This window comes from Mustela nivalis (genome assembly GCF_964662115.1).
Source record: "Mustela nivalis genome assembly, chromosome: 18".
NCBI classification, from domain to species: Eukaryota; Metazoa; Chordata; class Mammalia; order Carnivora; family Mustelidae; genus Mustela; species Mustela nivalis.
In genome coordinates, this window is record NC_139037.1 from 42,393,389 (window position 1) to 42,413,032 (window position 19,644).

A 19,644-nucleotide genomic window follows, 5' to 3' on the forward strand; every position below is an offset into this window, starting at 1 on the left:
ATGATGCTTTACGAAATATGCAAGGCGCAGGGCAGGCTGAAGGCCATTGCACATGCGCAAACGAGGGTGCTCTCGCCAGTCCTTCCCCTGGGCTTCGGCCTCGCCCACCCGGGCCGTTTCCCGGGCGGCCATTGGAAGAACTGTGCACGATGGAAGACCTCTCAGGATTGGCTGGGCCTACCCAAGGCTACGGGAGAGCCCTCTTCCTGGCGTGGGAAAGAGACGGTGGCGATTGGCGGACCCTGCTAGCGGGAGAGCATGGATTGGCTAAATCGGGAGCAGGGGGAGGGGCTGATATCCCAGAAGCGGCGGCGGCGACGGCTGCGGAGCCGGTGTGAGGCGATTGACCGGGCTGCGGACCCCGGCACGGCGCGGCGAGATGGAGGTGACGGGCTTGTCGGCGCCCACAGTGACCGTTTTCATTAGCAGCTCTCTAAACAGCTTCCGCTCTGAAAAGCGGTACAGTCGCAGCCTCACCATCGCTGAGTTCAAGGTGTGGCCGTGGGGGCGGGGTCCGGGGGGCGGGGCGTAGGGTTTGAGGGGGCGGGGCAAAGAAGAAATGGAGGGGCTTCGCGAACGCCGGGAGGGGCCAGAGATCTACCGAGGTTGAACTGACTGCGGTGACTGGGCCCCGGCGGGGTGGGGCCAGAGGGAACCTGAGATTCCAGAAATTGGGGGCGAAGCAAGGGAAAATCAGAGGTTGCATAGGGCGTGGCCAGGGATAACCAGGTGGGTCCTAAATGGTAGGTTTCTTGGAGAAACAGGGATGGGATGATGGTTGTTACAGGGGCGGAGCTTAGGGGCACCTGGTTGGCTCTGCTGGTAGAGCTGGAGATTCTCCATCTGGGCTCGTGAGTTCGAGCCCTGTGTTGGGCGTACGGTTTACTTTTTTAAAAAACATAAATTTGCAAGTACGTACCTTAAAAAAATAAAAACGCAAGGAGTGGAGCCTCAGGGCAGAGGATGGGGCCGCTGACAGCCTTCCACCGACTGCTCCCCTCGCAGTGTAAACTAGAGCTGGTGGTGGGCAGTCCTGCTTCTTGCATGGAACTGGAGCTGTATGGACCTGACGACAAGTTCTACAGCAAGCTGGATCAGGAGGACGCACTGCTGGGCTCCTACCCAGTAGACGACGGCTGCCGCATCCACGTGAGACCTCCCCTTCATTCATTTATGTATTGAACAAATACTTGCTGTAGGTTGCTCTGTGTGATAACCAAAATAGGCCCGCCTCTCATGGAGCCCCGCATGGAGAGAGACAGAGCCATCACTGGACAGTGACAGCCAGAGTAGTCCAAACCGGACTGGGAAAAGGCCAGGGAACTGGGGCCCCCAGAGAGGTACCTGACTCCTCCTGGCAGTATCAGAAAGGGCTTCCTGAGGGGCGGGATGCCTGAGCTGAGACCTGGGGATGAGGAAAGGGCAACTTAGGATAAGGGGTGGAAGGGCCCTGCCAGGTGGAGGCAACAGAGTACAGAGGCATATTGTGAGGTGGGTCAGGGTGAGTGATGAGACTGGATGCAGTGGGAGAAGTTGGAACACAGAGGACCTCTGCATGCATCAACTCACATCCTCTCTGTGCTCCCCTTATTCCTCAGACAGCCCAGCATCCGAGGTGACCTCCACCTCAGGGCCTTTGCAAGTTCTATATACACTGAGCCTGCGTGGTTCCTTTTTATAGGGAGGCTTATTCCTCCCTTCCTCACACCTGGAGGGTGTGAAGCCATCTCTGATCTCAATATAAAATTTAAATCTCCTCTCTTTTCCACTTTACTTCGTTTTTGTCCTTAGCTCCTAGTACCCTGGGACATACTGTGCATTTCCTCCAGCACCTGGAATAATGCCTAGTCCAGAGAAGTTGCTCAGTGAATCACTGTTGGATACTGAGTTGAATCCATAAGACTTGGAAGATGGTGTGATTAACCCCATTTTGCAAAAGACAAAACTTAGCTTAAGGATGGAATTTACTTTCCTAAGGATGAACTACAGTTAGAATTTTCACCTCAGTTTGCATGACTCTGGAGGTCATTGTGCTCAGAGAACTGGTTCTTTTTTTACCTCTTAAGTGTTCATTGAGCATCCATGTTATGCCAGGGGTATAGCTATGAGCCATGTCTGAAGCAGTCTCTGTTTTAGTTCTGTCCCGTGTGTGAGATAGAGGTTAGCTAAATACTTATAGGAACAAATATGAAACAGAGACACGAGGGCCACATAGGAAGAGATCACAGAGCTGGGAGAGCCGATACTGGGGGAACGTGACCTATCAATGAGGTCCTGGAGGACTTCCTGGAAGAGGCGATACTTGAGCAGAGACCTGGAGAATAGGAAGAGTTAACTGAGGAAGGGAAAACAGTACTCCAGGAAAAGGGCACATCATATGCAAACACTGAGGTGAAAGGGAGCACAGGTAAGTACAGGGACTGAAGAGTGGCCTATCCTCTGGCAGAGGGAAGTGAGAGTCAGGGGAGGGCTCTGAACCAGGGGAGTCCAGGTCTGACTCAGGTGTTCACAGGCTCCCTTTGACTGTGTGTGGGGAGCAGACTGCAGTAGACAGGAGGAGCAGGGAGACTGGGGAGGGGGCTGCTTCCATAGTCCAGGTCATGTGATGGGGACTGGATCATAGTGGGAGCAGGTCAGGGTAGTGCTGGGCCCACAGGACTGAGACTTTGGACTTACCCAAAGTCTACCTGGGCAGCCTCAGCCTCAGGCTGAGGGTTGATGGGTCAGGCACGAGTCATGGTATCCTCAAATAGGAGGTTTTCACACATGGATTCAGGTGTAGACAGGCTAACTTCTGAGGTCATTTGAAGAAGGTTTCCTAGAGGTGGAGCCTCTGGGGAATTTATATTTGTTTTAAATTATTTTTCTGTTTATAAATATTACCTGTGTTTGAAGTGCCTCACTGGCTCAGTCGGTAGAACATGTGACTCTTGATTTCAGAGTCATGAGTTCAAGCCCCATGTTAGACACAGAGATTATTTAAAAACAGGTTTTTTTAAGTATATATATATATATATATATATATATATAATATATTACCTGTATTCGTTGCTTAAAATAATAGCCACCTCAAATTTATAAGATCCTTAATACAGAAAATAGAAATTCTTAGTGATCCTGACCAGAGAAAAGGGCCATTTCTTTTTTTTATTTATTTTTTATTTTTTAATAAATATATAATGTATTATTAGCCCCAGGGGTACACGTACCCTCCCCAATGTCCATAACCCCACCATCCTCTCCCTAGCCCCCTCCCCTGGCAACCCTCAGTTTGTTTTGTGAGATTAAGAGTCTCTCATGGTTTGTCTCCCTCTTTCCTACCCGCCAAACCCCACACGTTGCATCTCCACTTTCTCGTATCAGGGAGATCATATGGTAGTTGTCTTTCTCTGACTGACTTACTTCGCTAAGCATAATATCCTCTAGTTCCACCCATGTCATCGCAAATGGCAAGATTTAATTTCTTTTGATGGCTGCATAATATTCCATTGTATATGTATAACACATCTTCTTTATCCATTCATCTGTTGATGGACATCTAGTTTCTTTCCATAGTTTGGCTATTGTGGACATTGCTGCTATAAACATTCGGGTGCACATGCCCCTTCAGATCACTACGTTTGTATCTTTAGGGTAAATACCCAGTAGAGAAATTGCTGGGTCATAAAGTAGCTCTATTTTCAACTTTTTGAGGAACTTCCATGCTGTTTTCCAGAGTGGTTGCACCAGCTTGCATTCCCACCAACAGTGTAGGAGGGTTCCCCTTTCTCTGCATCCTCACCAGCATCTGTCATTTCCTGATTTGTTAATTTTAGCCATTCTGACTGGTGTGAGGTGGTATCTCATTGTGGGTTTGATTTGTATTTCCCGGATGCCAAGTGACGTGGAGCACTTTTTCATGTGTCTGTTGGCCATCTGGATGTCTTCTTTGCAGAAATGTCTGTTCATGTCCTCTGCCCATTTCTTGATTGGATTATTTGTTCTTTGGGTGTTGAGTTTGCTAAGCTCTTTATAGATTTTGGATACTCGCCAAAAGGGCCATTTCTATTCTCTGTGTTAGCCCAGTGACTCAGGCCTAATACCTTACAGTCTCTGCTCACCCCTCTCTTTCCCTCACACCTGTATCGAGTCTGTCAGCTATGGACTCCACCTCCAGAATCTATCTGCAGTCTACACTCTCCTCCCCCACTGCGCCTGCCCTGGCCCAGCCTCCATCCTCTCACTCCTGGACCCCACAGCAGCCCTTGGTGGGGAAGGGGGGGGCGGTGCCTGTAGTCTACTCCCCACCTGCAGCCACAAGGCACCAGTGAGGCCCTGAGTCAGGGTCAGGGCGCTCCCAGCTCAGCCTCCCTGGCTGCATCTCAGTCTGGTAAAAGCCAAAGTCTGCAGTGATCTGTTGTGTCTCCCACCTCCCCTGGCTCTCCACTCCAGCCACAATGACATTCCTGCTGTTCCTGAAAAAGGGCTAAGGAGATTTCTCTACCCAAGACTGGATGCCTTTTGTTCCTTCTCAGCCTTTAGGCCTTGGCTTAGACACCCTGTCCTTTCAGAAACCTTCTCTGACCACCCTCTCATGCTCCTAAACCTCGTTGTTTATCTACTTAGAATCTTGTCATCATCAGTGTTGAATAGATACCTGTGTTTGTTGAGGGTCGGGCTCCCAGCAGAAGGAGCACTCCTTGTGTCCCCAGCACCCAGCACAGAGCCCAACTGGGGGCCAAGAGCATAGCAACAATGAGTGAATGAATACTGGAGGTGGGACAGGAAGAGATGCTTCCGGTGTGGAGCTTGGGGCCAGCTTAGCGGGTCCCAGAGGCCCAGAGAGGGCAGATGGGCTGCCCAGAAGTCTCGTGAGCAAGACCTGAGCTTGGCTCTTTAGTTCCAGTGCCTTGGGAACCATCAGTGGGGATGGTGGCAGCATGGGGGGATTGTCTGGGAAAGATCCAGCCTCTGAGGGCTTAGATGGGGTGGAAGAAGGGGAGATGGCCAGTGTGGCCACCTTTTCTCATCCCTTCTGCTAGGCTCTGGAGAGGAGAGAAGGCCTGGGTAAAGGTGAGGCTAGAGGACTGTGGTCTTTCCCCGATGGAGAGACTTAAATCCAGGGAATGCTACAACGTGCAGTCCCCTGCCCCCAGCGTCCCAAGTCTCCCAGGCCAGGTCCTGCTCCCCACTGACCTCCCTCCCCTCACTACAGGTCATTGACCACAGTGGTGCCCGCCTTGGGGAGTACGAGGATGTGTCCAAGGTAGAGAAATACCAGATCTCACAAGAAGCCTATGACCAGAGGCAAGGTACAGCCACAGAGGGATGGATGGGGGCTTCTGGGGGCCACAAGGGGTCTGTGTGGGTGGACAGAGGTCGGGGGAAGACAGGGACACTGTGGGGAGGTCGGTGGTGGGGCAGTGGGGACAGACAAACATGGCAAGTAGAGGTCGTGGGATGCAGTTGGTGTGTGGACAGATAGGACTCGGAGGGGTACAGGGGGTGGGTGTGAATGGGTGCTGGGAGGTGTGAGGGAGTGTGGGCCAGCAGATGGGGGCATGAGAGGGAAGTTTGGGGTAGAAGGGTCTCACATGGGGAGCATAGTGTCCCATGGGGGCATGAGCAAAACGGATCAGAATGTGTAGTGGGTAAGACGAGGAGAGGCCGCATGGAGGGACTATGATGCTGAAGGAACACGGGAAGATGGCGTAATGGGAAGACTGGAGGCAGGCACCTTCCTTTAGTTTCTGGATTGTGGGGCAGCCCCAGGGGTCTGGGGGAGAAGCCGGGGCTATAGTGGGAGACTCAGGGCTTGGGCGGCACCCCTCTGACACCTAAAAGATTTTCTCTCTGAATGTCGGCCCTGTGTGACTGGAAGGTGATCCCATTAGGCCAGAGGCCACACCAGGAAAACCATGTCTAAGCCTTGTCCCCCACCCCACCCTCAGACTCAGTCCGCTCCTTCCTGAAGCGCAGCAAGCTAGGCCGGTACAACGAAGAGGAGCGGGCACAGCAAGAGGCCGAGGCCACTCAGCGCCTGAATGAGGAGAAGACCCAGGCCAGCGCCATCCCCGTGGGCAGCCGCTGTGAGGTGCGGGCACCTGGGCAGCCCCCTCGCCGGGGGACCGTCATGTATGTAGGTACGTGCTCCACGGAGGCCTTCTGCTCAGCCCTGAGGTGGGCTGTGCTCCGGCAGGGGGGACAGACCCAGCAATGACAGTGACAGCGCAGAGTATTCATGGCAGGGCAGTGGGATGCAGAGGCAGGACATCGTGCGTTGTGATGGAGGAGGCCAGAGGGGTCCGTTCTGAGGTGAAGGCACAGGGTACACTGTCAGAGCTGAGATGGGGAAGGCAGGGGCCTGAGGTGATGGGGGGTGGGGGGAGGAGAGAAGCTTGGTGGGGCTGTGTGAGCGGAGAGGCAGCACCACACCCGCCCTGGAGAGTGATCCTAGAGGCTTCCTAGGGGGAGGAAAGCGTGAAGGGAAGGGTGCTCCAGCCAGAAGACATGGGGGGTGCAAAGGACCAGGGAGCAAGAACAGGCTGGTCCTGTCTGAGGCAGGAAAGAAAGTCAGCTCTCGGGGAGGAAATGAGGGGAGAGGTATGAGGTGAGGTCAGGGCAGGAGTGAGGCCAGACCATGCAGGACCTAGAAGACAGTGGAGAGTAGTTGAGGGTTTTTTGTTTTTTTGTTTTAATTTTTTTGGTAAAGATTTTATTTACTAGAGAGCACGAGCAAGTATAAGCAGCAGAGAGGGGCAGAGGGAGAAGCAGGCTTCCTGCTGAGCAGGGAATCAGACCTGGGGCTTGATCCCAGGACCCTGGGATCAGGACCTGAGCTGAAGGCAGCTCCTTAACCAACTGAGCCACCCACGCACCCCGGATTTGTTTTTTGGTTTTTTTTTTAATAACAGCTTTGTTGAGATATAATTCATATACCATAAAACTTAAAGCATACAGTTCCCTGGTTTTAGGCACATTCACAGAATTGTGCGGCCATCACCACAGTCAATTTTAGAACATTTTCATCTCCCCAAAAAGAAACTCCATAAGCATTAGCAGCCACTCCCCATTTCTACAACCTCGACTGCCCCAGGCCTGGGCCGCCACTAGTCAATATAGTCCCTGTAGATCTGCCTGTTCTGGACATTTTATATAAATGGAGTCCTGTAAGACATGGTCTTTCATGACTGGTTTCTTTCACTGGGTTCTCAAGGTTTTTATGTGTCAGTGCTTTGTTTCTCTTTATAGCCAACCCATGCCAGGTTGACTGAATATACCACATTTTACGTATCCCTTCCTCAGTTGATGGATGTGTGGGTCCTTCCAGCGTCTTGTCTATGACGAATAATACTGCTGTGGACATTCTTGTATAAGCTTTTGTGTGGACACAGATTTTCATAGGCACTGCTGGGTCACAGCGTCACTCTGTGTAACCCTCTGCGGAACTGCACCTGGTCATCGTCACACCAGCCACGTATGAGGGCCCTGGCTTCCGCACACCCTCGCCAACATGTTTATTGTCTGTCTTTTTTTTTTTTTTTTTTTTAAGATTTTATTTATTTTATTTGACAGACAGAGATCACAAGTAGGCAGAGAGAGAGAGAGAGAGAGGAGGAAGCAGGTTCCCCGCTAAGCAGAGAGCCCGATGCGGGACTCGATCCCAGGACCCTGAGATCATGACCTGAGCCGAAGGCAGCGGCTTAACCCACTGAGCCACCCAGGCGCCCCTGTCTGTCTTTTTAATAATAGCCATTTTAGGGGCGCCTGGGTGGCTCAGTTGGTTAAGCAACTGCCTTCAGCTCAGGTCATGATCCCAGGGTCCTGAGATTGAGCCCCGCATCTGACTTCCTGCTCGGCGGGACCCTGCTTCTCCCTCTCCCACTCCCCTGCTTGTGTTCCCTCTTTCGCAGTTTGTGTCTGTCAAATAAACAAAGAAAAATCTTAAAAAATAATAATGATAAAATAATAGCCATTTTAGTGAGTACGACCTGCGACAGCAGGTGGGTTTGATTTGCATTCCATTGATGGCTAATAAGATCAACCATCCTTGTAGAAGCTATGCAGGAGCTATGCGTATGTCTTACTTAGAGAACTTTCTATTCAGATCCTTCCCCCATTTTTTTTAACTGGGTCATTTAGTTTTCGTTGAGTTGTATATTAGTTTCGGGGGCCGCCATAACCAAGGAACCACACACTGGATGGCTTAAGCGACAAAAATGTGTTTCTCAGTTCTGGAGGCTGGCAGTCCCAAGACCAAGGCCTTGGTAGGTTTGGTTTCTTCTGAGACCTCTCTCCTTGGCTTGAGATGCTGCCTTCTTGCGGGGATTGGGGGAGGTGTTGCCTCACGTGGTCTTCCCTCTGTGTGCAGGCACATCCCCGGGGTCTCTTTGTGTGTCCAAATTTCCTCCTCTTATAAAGACACCAATCAGATCCGATTATATCCACCAATGGCTTCATTTTAACCTAATCACCTTTTTGAAGACCCTGTCTCCAAATACAGTCACATTCCGAGTTACTGAGGGTAAGGAGATCACCATGTGAATTTTACCAGATGCAGTGCAGCCCATCAGTTGTAAAATTCTTTATATATTCTAGATACAACTCCTTTATCTAGTACATGATCTACAGATATTTTCTCCCAATTTTTTTTCCTCTCATTCTGTAGGGTGGTTATCTTTTTTTTTTAATTTTTTATTTTTCATTAACATACAATGTATTATTATCCCCGGGGTACAGGTCTGTGAATCGCCAGGTTTACACACTTGGGTGGTTGTCTTTACTTTCTTGATAGTGTTCTTTGAAGCAGAACATTTTAAAATTTTTATGAAATCCGGGGCGCCTGGGTGGCTCAGTGGGTTAAGCCGCTGCCTTCGGCTCAGGTCATGATCTCAGGGTCCTGGGATGGAGCCCCACATAGGGCTCTCTGCTCAGCGGGGAGCCTGCTTCCTCCTCTCTCTCTCTCTGCCTGCCTCTCTGCCTACTTGTGATCTCTGTCTGTCAAATAAATAAATAAAATCTTTAAAAAAAAAAAAAGTTAAAAAAAATTTTTATGAAATCCAATTTATTATTTTCTTTGTTGTCTATGCTTTGGGAATTATATCTAAAAAACCAGTGCCTAATATAAGGGTTCACTCCTGTATTTTTTCTAGGAGTTTTATAGCATTATGTTTTGTATATGAGTCTTAGATGTGTTTTTTTTTTTTTTTAAGATTTTATTTATTTGACAGACAGAGATCACAAGTAGTCAGAGAGGCAGGCAGAAAGAGAGAGAAGGAAGCAGGCTCCCTGCAGAGCAGAGAGCCCAATGCGGGGCTCGATATCAGGACCCTGGGATCATGACCCGAGCCGAAGGCAGAGGCCCTAACCCATTGAGCCACCCAGATGCCCCTTGGATGTATTTTTGAGTTAGCTTGTGTGTGTGACATGAGTTAGGAGTCCAACTTTCTTCTCTTGAGTGTGGATATCTAGTTGTCGCAGAACTATCTGTTGAAAAGACTATTCTTTTTTTTATTTTTTAGATTTTTTTTCTTTATTTATTTGACAGAGAGAGAGATCACAACTAGGCAAAGAAGCAGGCAGATGGGGGAGTGGGAAGCAGGCTCCCTGCTGAGCAGAGATCCCAATGTGGGGCTCGATCCCAGGACCCTGAAATCATGACCTGAGCCAAAGGCAGATGCTTAACCCACTGACCCACCCAGGTACCCTGAAAAGACTATTCTTAACTCATTGAATAGTCTCAGCACCCTTGTCAAGAAATCATTTGGTCATAAGCAGTGTGGATTTTATGCCGAATGGGATGGGTGGCCTTTGAGGAATTTGGGACAAGATATCGGTGCTACTTACTTTAAATTTTTACAAAGACTCCTCTGACTGGGGTGTTGAGTAAATAGGGGATCTAGGTTAGGAACAGTGAGACCAGTAAAGGGGGCTACCATATTCATCCAGGCAGGAGATGGAGGTGGCCCTGGGTGGTAGCAAGGAGAGGTTTTTGCCAGGATAGGCTTTAAACTCAGTGGGTGGGAATGAATTTGGGGTGAGCTGTATCCAGGGGTTTCATTGGGCTTTCCTCTTTGGGCAGGACTCACAGATTTCAAGCCTGGCTATTGGATTGGTGTCCGCTATGATGAGCCACTAGGGAAAAACGATGGCAGGTAAAAAGTGATCCCATTAGGGCACCTGTGTGTGTCTGTGCCCGTGTCTGTGTGTGCATATGTGTGCTTATTCATATAAGGGCATGTGAGTGAGCATCTGGGGTGGGAGCCATGTTGGGGCCCTTTCTGACCACTGCCTCCCCCATCATGCCCTACAGTGTGAATGGGAAACGCTACTTCGAATGCCAAGCCAAGTACGGCGCCTTCGTCAAGCCATCGGTTGTGATAGTGGGGGACTTTCCCGAAGAAGACTATGGGTTGGATGAGATGTGACACCCAAGGAAAGGCATCTGCCTGCTCCAACTAACTCCCCTACTCATTGCCTCTTCCTGTGTGTGCCCATGGCCCTTCTCCCTGAGCCCATTTTTATTTTATTCACCTTGCCATTGACTTTTGAGACTCATGCATTAAATTTGCGGGATACTTAGGTGTTGGAGGACATGATGATTATAGGAAGGGTCGGGGGGTGGCTGGGTAGGTGAGGATGAAATAGGAGGCTGGGTAAAGAAGAGGTTGGGCAGGGTGAGGCTTAATTGCTTAGCTGATAGCTGGGGCCCATGAAACTGCTCTTTGTCTTTTGTTAGTTACTGTAATGTTTTGCTGTTATAACAAAAGGGACCAAAAAAATAGTGGCTTAAACAGGGTGGTTTATTTCTTATGTAAAGTTTCATGTAATCACCGAGAACTGGTATGGTGATCCCTCTGTGTCAGAGGTCAGTCTCCACACATGTGTCTTGCTGCTCTCCCTTTTCCTTCTCATGATTTCCACATCATCAGCTCCAGGACCAAGGAGAGGGGAAGGGCAAGGATACCTCTTGCCTTTAAGGAGTATGTGCAACTCAAAACTTGTTTCTATTTCACTGGCCAGAATTTTGTCTTATGGCCACTTGTAGTTGCAAAGTAGACTGGGAAATGTAGTTTTTATTCTGGGCAGCCATGTTCCTAGCCAAATATCAGAAGTTCCTATACCATAGAAGCTGGTCGGAGAAAGGAGAGTGGGGGTCAATGAGCAGTTCCATGACAGTTCCTGTGAGTGGGAGACCTTACCTGGCTCGCTTAATAATACTTTTAAAAAGAAAGAAATCAAAAGACTAGAAGGAGCTTGAAGCCCCTTATAGCATTGAGCTGGGCAAAGTAAATTGTGCCTTCCGGTATGTGACTTCTTCCCATGGGGTCCCTGCATTCTGGGGAACTTCGGTCACACTGTGCATGAGTCTGCATGTGCTGAAGCCCCTCTTTAGCTCCTTGAAGTTTTTTTCTGGGGTGACACAGATTCTCTCTCACACATGGAACACTGAGATTCACATCAGACACCCACCAGGGATAGATAGACACCTGTACATACACACTCATTATTGAAATTGTCAAGGTACAAAAACAAAACCCTGGTCACTTTAGAAAAAGATCCCAAGGCTTAGGCTCCTACCGTGTCAGGGAGTTGTCAGAGCGAGGAGCCTTAGAGGGGATGTCCCCCAACTTCTCAACCAGCACCTACCAATTTTAAGTTCACCCAGAGTCTATGAACCCTGATTTCATAAGTCTTCATGTCATTGCAGATGGAAGACAGTAAATATCCAACACTCCACAGTTTTTGAGCCTTTCAATGTATGTCAGGCCTCATACTGGGGATATGTTCATGAAGTGGACACAGTCCTTGCTTGAGATTTAAAGGCAGACAAACATTGTCTCTCTCTCTCTCTCCCTCTTTTTTTCTTTACTGTGATAATAATGAATAAGGTGGCCGGCAGTGGGGGAAGGAGAACAAATCACTAAATCTGCCAGTGCTGCTGATATGATAGAAGAAATGGGGATAGAGATGTGAAAAGGAATCACCTGAACAAAAAGGGACAGGGCTTTGTAGGCCCAGAATAATCCCTTTGGTGATTCATGCCCATCAGAAACTTGATCCCTGTGCTGAACACAAACTTAGGCTGAATGCGACCTTTGTCTTGCTGCTGAGCTAAATCAGTAACTGAACGTGCTTAATGGCTTGCTGGAGTTGATTCCTGTACCAATTACAAACTTGAGACTATCCAGTAGGTTAAGAGAGGCGGTATAACCGTACGGAGGAAAAGCACAGACTCTGAAACCAGGCAGCCTGGGTTCAAATCCCAACTCTGTCATGCAGCCCCTGGGGGACTGAACAAGTATTCCTTCTCTCTGGGTTTCAGCTTCATTCCTATAAACCGGGGGCGATGACAGCACTTCCCCCGAACGACTGTTGTGAGCATTAAATGAGCTAATACATAGCTTTATATCAGCTCCACGCACATAGGTAAATGCCTTACTCAGTGAAGACTAGCGATAGGTTTAAGAACAACTACATACAGCCAACATTAGTGATGCTGGCTTTATTTAATTCTCACAGCGGGACCTGCCCCTAATTTTTTCACCTTAATTTCTTAACTCACCCCACCTTTGCACATCTGGGGACAGCCCCCCACCCGGAGGAGACTCCCAAAGTTTTCCAGGTCAACGTTAGTTTTCCAAGTCCCAGCAACCTCAGGCGTCCCAGACGCGTGCAATAACCACCAGCTGCCACGTGGGGGCAACAGCGCACTGCTCCGCGAACCCGCGCAGGGCGTCGTGAAGCGCGGAGTCTCGCCGGCGTTGGGCGGTGGCTCTAGCCCGGCACGCGAACTGCATTTCCCAGAAAACCATGAGACAACATCCGCCTATTCATCCTCAACGGGAGGTCGCGCGGAATTGTGGGATGAAGGGATTTGGGCTCCTCCCTGGAGGGCGGTGTTGCGTAAGCGTGGGCCGCTGCCAGGCAGTCAGAGTTTAATCAGAGGGTGGTAACCGACGTCCTGGCGGGGCTGGAGGGCCGAGCTGACTTTCTGGTCTCTTGAAGAACCCAGACGAGGTGACTCTGTGGCCTGGAGCTGGCTGGGCAGTCTTCCGTCCTTTGCGTTTTCTTGCATCTCGACTGGTCATTGACGCTCTAGGCTTGTTGTCGGCAATCAAGCCGGGTGAAGGCGCTTACATCTTAAATGAAAAAATCCCCTTTTTCCTCTTTTCTCTCTTCTAAACAGTTAAATCTTTTTTTTTTCTAACATATTAAGAGAATTTTAAATTAGAATAGCTAAGGCTTTCCCAAGTACCCATCACCCAGCTTCTCTGGTTGTCTAACATATGGTCAGTCGTGTTTTATTTCTTTCTTCTCTTCTCCCATTATTTTAAAGCAAATCTCAGGCAATATATCATCTCATTTGGAAATGTTTCTGTCAACGTTTCCTATCTCTAAAGACAGGAGTCTCAATCACATCTAAAAAAAAAAAAAAATGCAATAATTCTTTTTTTTTTTTTTTTTAAGATTTTTATTTATTTACTTGACAGACCGAGATCACAAGTAGGCAGAGAGGTAGGCAGAGATAGAGGAGGAAGCAGGCTCCCGCAGAGCAGAGAGCCCGATGTGGGGCTCGATCCCAGGACCCTGGGATCATGACCTGAGCTGAAGGCAGAGGCTTTAACCCACTGAGCCACCCAGGTGATGAAGTCCCAGAACCTAAGTCATGTTTGGTAGGGTGAGGTTCGGAGCTGACGACTAAAGAAAGAATTCTTAAGACATCTTTGGTGCAAAATGGTGGTTTATTAAAGCACGGGGACAGGACCCGTGGGCAGACGGAGATGCTGCTGCCCCGGGTTGTGAGGAGTGGCTGGTTATATACACAGGAGTTGGATAGGTGAGGACAAGGGGTTGTTCAGAAGGGCTATTGGGATAAAGAAGACTGTCAGGATATGGAAGTCCTGGTTACTATCAAGCCAAGGCCACTTTCCCTCTAATGAGGCACTAACATAAAGACAATTGGGAGTCTCCTGGTGGAATGTTACATTCCTGCTATCAAACGTCCTTGTTAGTGAGATTTAGGTCTTAAAAGAAATTTAACTTTATTTACTTTTCCTTCTACCTCCATCTCCTTCGGTTTTTTTATGGAGGGGAGGGTGACGTTAGGGCTTGAGGAACTGAGTTATGTATCTTTGGAAATTGGGCTATTGATAAGGTAACTTCTTTGTTGTAAATCTCAAGGACATTTGTAAACCAAGAGAGACTCCTGCCTTGCAGGACTGTGATCTCTGCAAGATAACCATTTGCTCTTCTTTTAGGGCAGTCAGGGGTGCCTGTGAAATGTCACACATATTACCAAGGGGAGTGGGTGGAGAGGGGGTGCAAGGTGCCAGCCCCTGCTCCGTTCTCAGCCAGCCTCCTGCTCCCTCATCACAGGCGCCCCAATAATTCTTTTATTTTTTAATAATTCTTTAATATCTAATATAGAGCAGTATTCAGAAGTCCCCGGCTGTTAAGATTTTATTTATTTATTTATTTATTAAAGATTTTTATTTATTTGACAGAGACAGCAAGAGAGGGAACACAAGCAAGGGGAGTGGGAGAGGGAGCAGCAGGCTTCCCTCCAATCAGGGAGCTGAATGTGGGGATCCCAAGTTGGGATCAGGGCCTGAGCAGAAGTCAGATGCTTACCCAACTGAGCGACCCAGGCACCCCTTTTTAAAAGATTTTCATTTATCTGTCAGAGAGTGAGAGAGAGCACAAGCAGGCAGAATGGCAGGCAAAGGCAGGGAGAGAAGCAACCTCCCTGGTGAGCAAGGAGCCCGATATGGGACTGGATCCCAGGACTCTGGGATCATGACCTGAGCGGAAGGCAGTGGGTTAACCAATTAACCAACTGAGCAATCCCTAAAGCATGGTTGTTAGTGTAAGAACAATCTACTGGATAATGTAACAGAATGGTTGGCCAGACTAGAGAATGTAAGAATTTATAAGATAGAAGCAATCCATCAGTTGGATTGATCTCTCATTTATTTGGAGAAAAATTTTCAGTTTGGAATCCCATCTTACATGATATAACAAAATAAATTCCAGTTGGATTTGAATAATATGTGGGGAGGGGATCGCACAGTGAAAATCTAGTGGAGCTTTTTACCAACAAATATTGCATAACTTCTGTATGGGAAAAGACATTCTGAACTTCAAGATAGTGGGGGGAACAAACCATCAAGGTAAAGACTGATGAATTAGGCTGCACAAAGAGCTGAATCTTCTCTTTTTTGAAGATTTTATTTATGAGAGAGAGCATGAGTGGGGGGAGGAACAGAGGGAGAGGGAGAAGAGGACTCCTTGCTGAGCAGGAAGCCCAATGTGGGGCTCAATCCCAGGACCCTGGGATCATAAGCAGAGCCAAAAGCAGATGCTTAACCGACTGAGCCACCCAGGCACCTCGGAGCTGAATATTTTATGTCCAAAAAGGACGTAAGCAAAATTGAAGCAAGTATGCTTTAGAGAAGTATATTTGCAACAAAAACGATAGCTGATTGGTTAACACCCTCAATGAATGAAGATATTAACAACATAATGTGAAATTAATATGAAAAGCCAACAAATAAAAATGGGCATAGAATGTTTAAAAAAAAAAATGTGTAGAAGAAATATCAAAGGCCAAAAAATCCCACGAAAGCACATTCACCCAACAATGTTACTTAAAATACTGGGACACCTCCTTTTGTCTGTGAAATCAGCAAAGATCTTAAACTATGGTTCCCTAAGTCTGAGGACAGTTCAGGGCAATGAGAGACTCCATCCACCACCACTGGGATGTAAATAGCAATGACTTTCTGGAGAATGACTGTGTAGCCTGACTCCAAAGCCTGAAAATATGCCCATCTATTGATCCATCACTGACATTTCTAGGAATTTAGCCCCTGGAAATAATCAGGGAAGTGGGTAAATCTGAAAGGATTTTCATTGGGACCATTTTTTTAATTATTAAAAAAGGAAGGAAGGGACAAATGCAGAAACAACATTTCAGATTAAAGGTTTTTTTTTTTAAGATTTTATTTATTTGACAGAGAGAGATCACAAGTAGGCAGAGAGGCAGGCAGAGAGAGAGAGGAGGAAGCTGACTCCCCACTGAGCAGAGAGCCCAACGCAGGACTCCATCCCAGGACCCTGAGACCATGACCCAAGCAGAAGGCAGCAGCCCAACCCACTGAGCTTCCCAGGCACCCGATTAAAGGGTTTCTTGATAAAAGAAATGTGGATTTTGCTGGCTTAAATAGAATCAGATGAGCTGTGCTATCATAGGAATTTTCATTAATATGCTAGCTTCCATGATTACTATACAGGAAGGAATCTCCAATGCATTATTTTCTGAAGAAAGAGCTGATGTCTAATAGAGAAGTCAGGTCACAGGTGAGCAGTTGAAGGGAACAGAGCTGCTCATTCCAGGTTAATACAAGTTGTTTACAAGTTGATGGGCAGGATGCAAATTGCATATGCAAATGTTATATAATTAGAAATGCATGAAATTATTCCCAGGAAACAAATCAAGCAGGTAATATAACTAAATAGAGGTTGTCTTTGAAAATTGGGTGAATTTTTCCTTTTAATTTTTCTCTTGCTATATTTTATACATTTTCTACAATCATCAGGCATTAGCAGGTTTTTTTTTTTTAAGATTTTATTTATTTGACAGAGAGAGACAATGGGAGAGAGGAAACAAGCAGGGGGAGTGGGAGAGGGCCAAGCAGGCTTCCCGCTGAGCAGGGAGCCCAATGAGGGCCTCAATCCTGGGACCCTGAGATCATGACCTGAGCCAAAGAGCAGACGCTCATGACTGAGCCACCCAGGCGCTCCACATTAGCAGATTTTAATCATTTTAAATTATGAAATATAGCGCACCTAAAGGAAGACAAAATAAGAATCATTATAAAGTGAACACCCAGGCATCAGAGTGATGAGGTTGGGATACAGGAGCCCAGAAGGCTGTGGGATGCCAGACAAGTTCCCTGATTAACCTGGAGCAGAGAACCTAGTTCAGACCTGTGTTTCTCAGACGGTAGGAGGCAGCAGAATCGGGGGGGGGGGGGGGGGCTTAAAAAAAAAAGAAACCTGGAGCAGAAGGCAGGAGGGAATTACTTGATGGAGGGGAGCCATCTAAACCATGGTTTGGAAGGATGACAAAGGTCTGTTGTGCAGTCATGAAAGCACATACTCTATTGACAGGTTTTCATTCTGATGAGGAAGTCTGAATTATATAAATAATCCCCAAAGGATGATGATGACGAAGAAGATAATAGCTAACTAAGAATTACTGACCTTGCGTCCCAGGTCTAGCCTTGGGCGGCATGATGCTGGGGACATAGTGGTTCCTGAGATAGCCCTGCCCACCAGTGTAAGGCCCCCCCATTCCAGTCCAGGTGACAGACATTATTGATCATTACTGATTTTAATTTGTTATGATGTCTTGGGGAAGAAGTTTCCGGAATCCTAGGAGCCTATGACCGGGCAACCTGCTCTAGGCTGTGATGGGAGGTCAAGACAGACTTCCTAGGGGCGGCTGGGTGGCTCAGTGGGTTAAAGCCTCTGCTTTCGGCTCAGATCATGGTCCCGGGGTCCTGGGATCGAGCCCCACATCGGGCTCTCTGCTCTGCGGGGAGCTTGCTTCCTTCTCTCTCTCTCTGCCTGCCTCTCTGCCTACTTGTGATCTCTGTCAAATAAATAAATAAAATCTTAAAAAAAAAGACAGACTTCCTGATGAGGAGCAATCAGTAAATCACCTCCAAAGCAAAAAGGGTAGGAGAAATGTTCCTGCAGAGATACAGCCTATGCAAGACCCTGGCAGCAAGGGAGCCTGGGAAAGAGGAGTGGGGAAAGGGTAATGGTTACTTTTTTTTTTTAATTTAATTTTACTTATTTATTTGACAGAGAGAGATCACAAGTAGGCAAAGAGGCAGGCAGAGAGAGAGGGAAGCAGGCTCCCTGCTGAGCAGAGAGTCTGAGATGGTTATTTTTTTGTCAAGCTGACTGGGATACATTGTTTCTGGGTGTGTCTGTGAGGGTGTTTCCAAGAAAGATTATCATGTGAATCTGTAGACTGGTTAAAAAGCTGACTGTCCTCCCCAGTACAGAAGGTATCATGCAAATCTTTGAGGGTCTGAGAGGAGCCAAGTGGCTGAGGAAGGAATGATTTGAGTTCCGCCCGACTTGGTGCTGGAACATTGGTCTTCTGCACTCAGACTGCGACTTATACCATCAGTTGCCCTGGTTCTTGGATCTCCAGACTTGGACCAGGACTCAAACCACTGGCTTTTGTGGGCCTCCAGGTTGTAGACAGCAGGATGTGGGACTTCTCAGCTTCTGTCATTGTGTGCCCATTTCTTATAATAAATCTCTTTCTTTCTCTCACTCTATATATTCTATTGGTTCTGTTTCTCTGGAGAACCCTAATACACTGCTAAAGAAAGGGCAGAGGAGGGACACCTCGATGGCTCAGTTGGTTGAGTGTCTGCCTTCAGCTCAGGTCACAATCCCAGGATACTGGGATCCAGCCCTGCATCTGGCTCCCTGCTCAGTGGGGAGCCTACTTTTCCCCCTGCCTGCTGCTCTCCCTGCTTGTGCTTTCTCTCCCTGTCAAATACATATAAAATATTTTAAAAAAAAAAAGAAAAGAAAAGAAAGAAAGTGAAGTGGAGGGACATTCATCTGGATTAGTCATCACATAACTATTCGGGATCAACCGTGCTTGATTTTAGACCTGATTCTGCCGTCCCCTCAGGTAAGTGACACCCCCTCTTGGAACCTCCGCTCCCTCATGTTGGTTCCTTTGGCAAAGAGTTGTGAGTAGCTTTGCAATATGTCCCAGCTTGGTCAGCAAAACCTCAGGAGGCATCAAGATCAGTTAGTTATGACTAGTAACAGTTTTCAGTTGGTGGCATTGTAGCATGAACATCCTTAAGGCAGCAAATTGAGAGGATTGAAAGCATGAGCTATAGAGCCAGCATTTCTGAATGCAAATCTTTTTTTTTTCCTTTTTTTTTTTCTTTAAGATTTTATTTATTTATTTCGCAGAGAGAGATCACAAGTAGGCAGAGAGGCAGGGAGAGAGAGAGGAGGAAGCAGGCTCCCTGCTGAGTGGAGAGCCTGAAGCAGGGCTCTATCCCAGGACCCCGAGATCATGACCTGAGCCGAAGGCAGAGGCTTAACCCACTGAGCCACCCAAGCGCCCCTTTTCTTTTTTAATAAGCTTTATGGAGGTGCCTGGGTGGCTCAGTACGTTAAGTATCTGCCTTCAGCTCAGGTCATGATTCCAGAGTCCTGGGATGGAACCTGGTGTTGTCCGGGCTCCCTACTCAGCTGGGAATCTGCTTCTTCCACTCCTTCTGAACTTCCTCCTCCCCGCTCATGTGCTCATTCTCTCCTTTTCTCAAATAAGGAAATAAAATCTTTTTAAAAGTCTTAAAAAAAAAAATTAGGGGTGTTGGGTGGCTCAGTTGGTTAAGTGTCTGCATTCGACACAGGTCATGATCCCAGAGTCCTGAGACTGGGCCCTGCTTAGGCTCCCTGCTTGGCGGGGAGCCTGCTTCTCCCTCTCCCCTCTGCTCCTGCTCTCTCTCTCAAATAAATAAATAAAATCTTTTTAAAAAATTTAAACAGGCTTTATGCCCAACATGGGGTTCAAACTCACAACCCTGAAATCAAGAGTCAAATTCTCTA

At 47.8% G+C, this 19,644-nt stretch overlaps 1 protein-coding gene across 2 annotated transcripts; it reads left to right on the top strand.

Annotated features, from left to right (window-relative positions):
• The first annotated feature begins 30 nt into the window (after positions 1-30).
• On the top strand, positions 31-10,560 carry TBCB (tubulin folding cofactor B). Of its 2 annotated transcripts, none has more exons than XM_082708815.1 (6): positions 31-493; positions 1,006-1,149; positions 5,195-5,291; positions 5,931-6,122; positions 10,061-10,133; positions 10,292-10,560. In XM_082708815.1, exons 1-6 carry the CDS (start codon positions 380-382, stop codon positions 10,404-10,406), a joined length of 735 nt encoding a protein of 244 aa, XP_082564941.1. In that variant the 5' UTR covers positions 31-379; the 3' UTR covers positions 10,407-10,560. The 2 variants fall into 2 exon arrangements, with proteins under 2 accessions (XP_082564941.1, XP_082564942.1); XM_082708816.1 differs by lacking the exon at positions 31-493 and adding an exon at positions 538-729.
• The last annotated feature ends 9,084 nt before the right edge of the window (positions 10,561-19,644 follow it).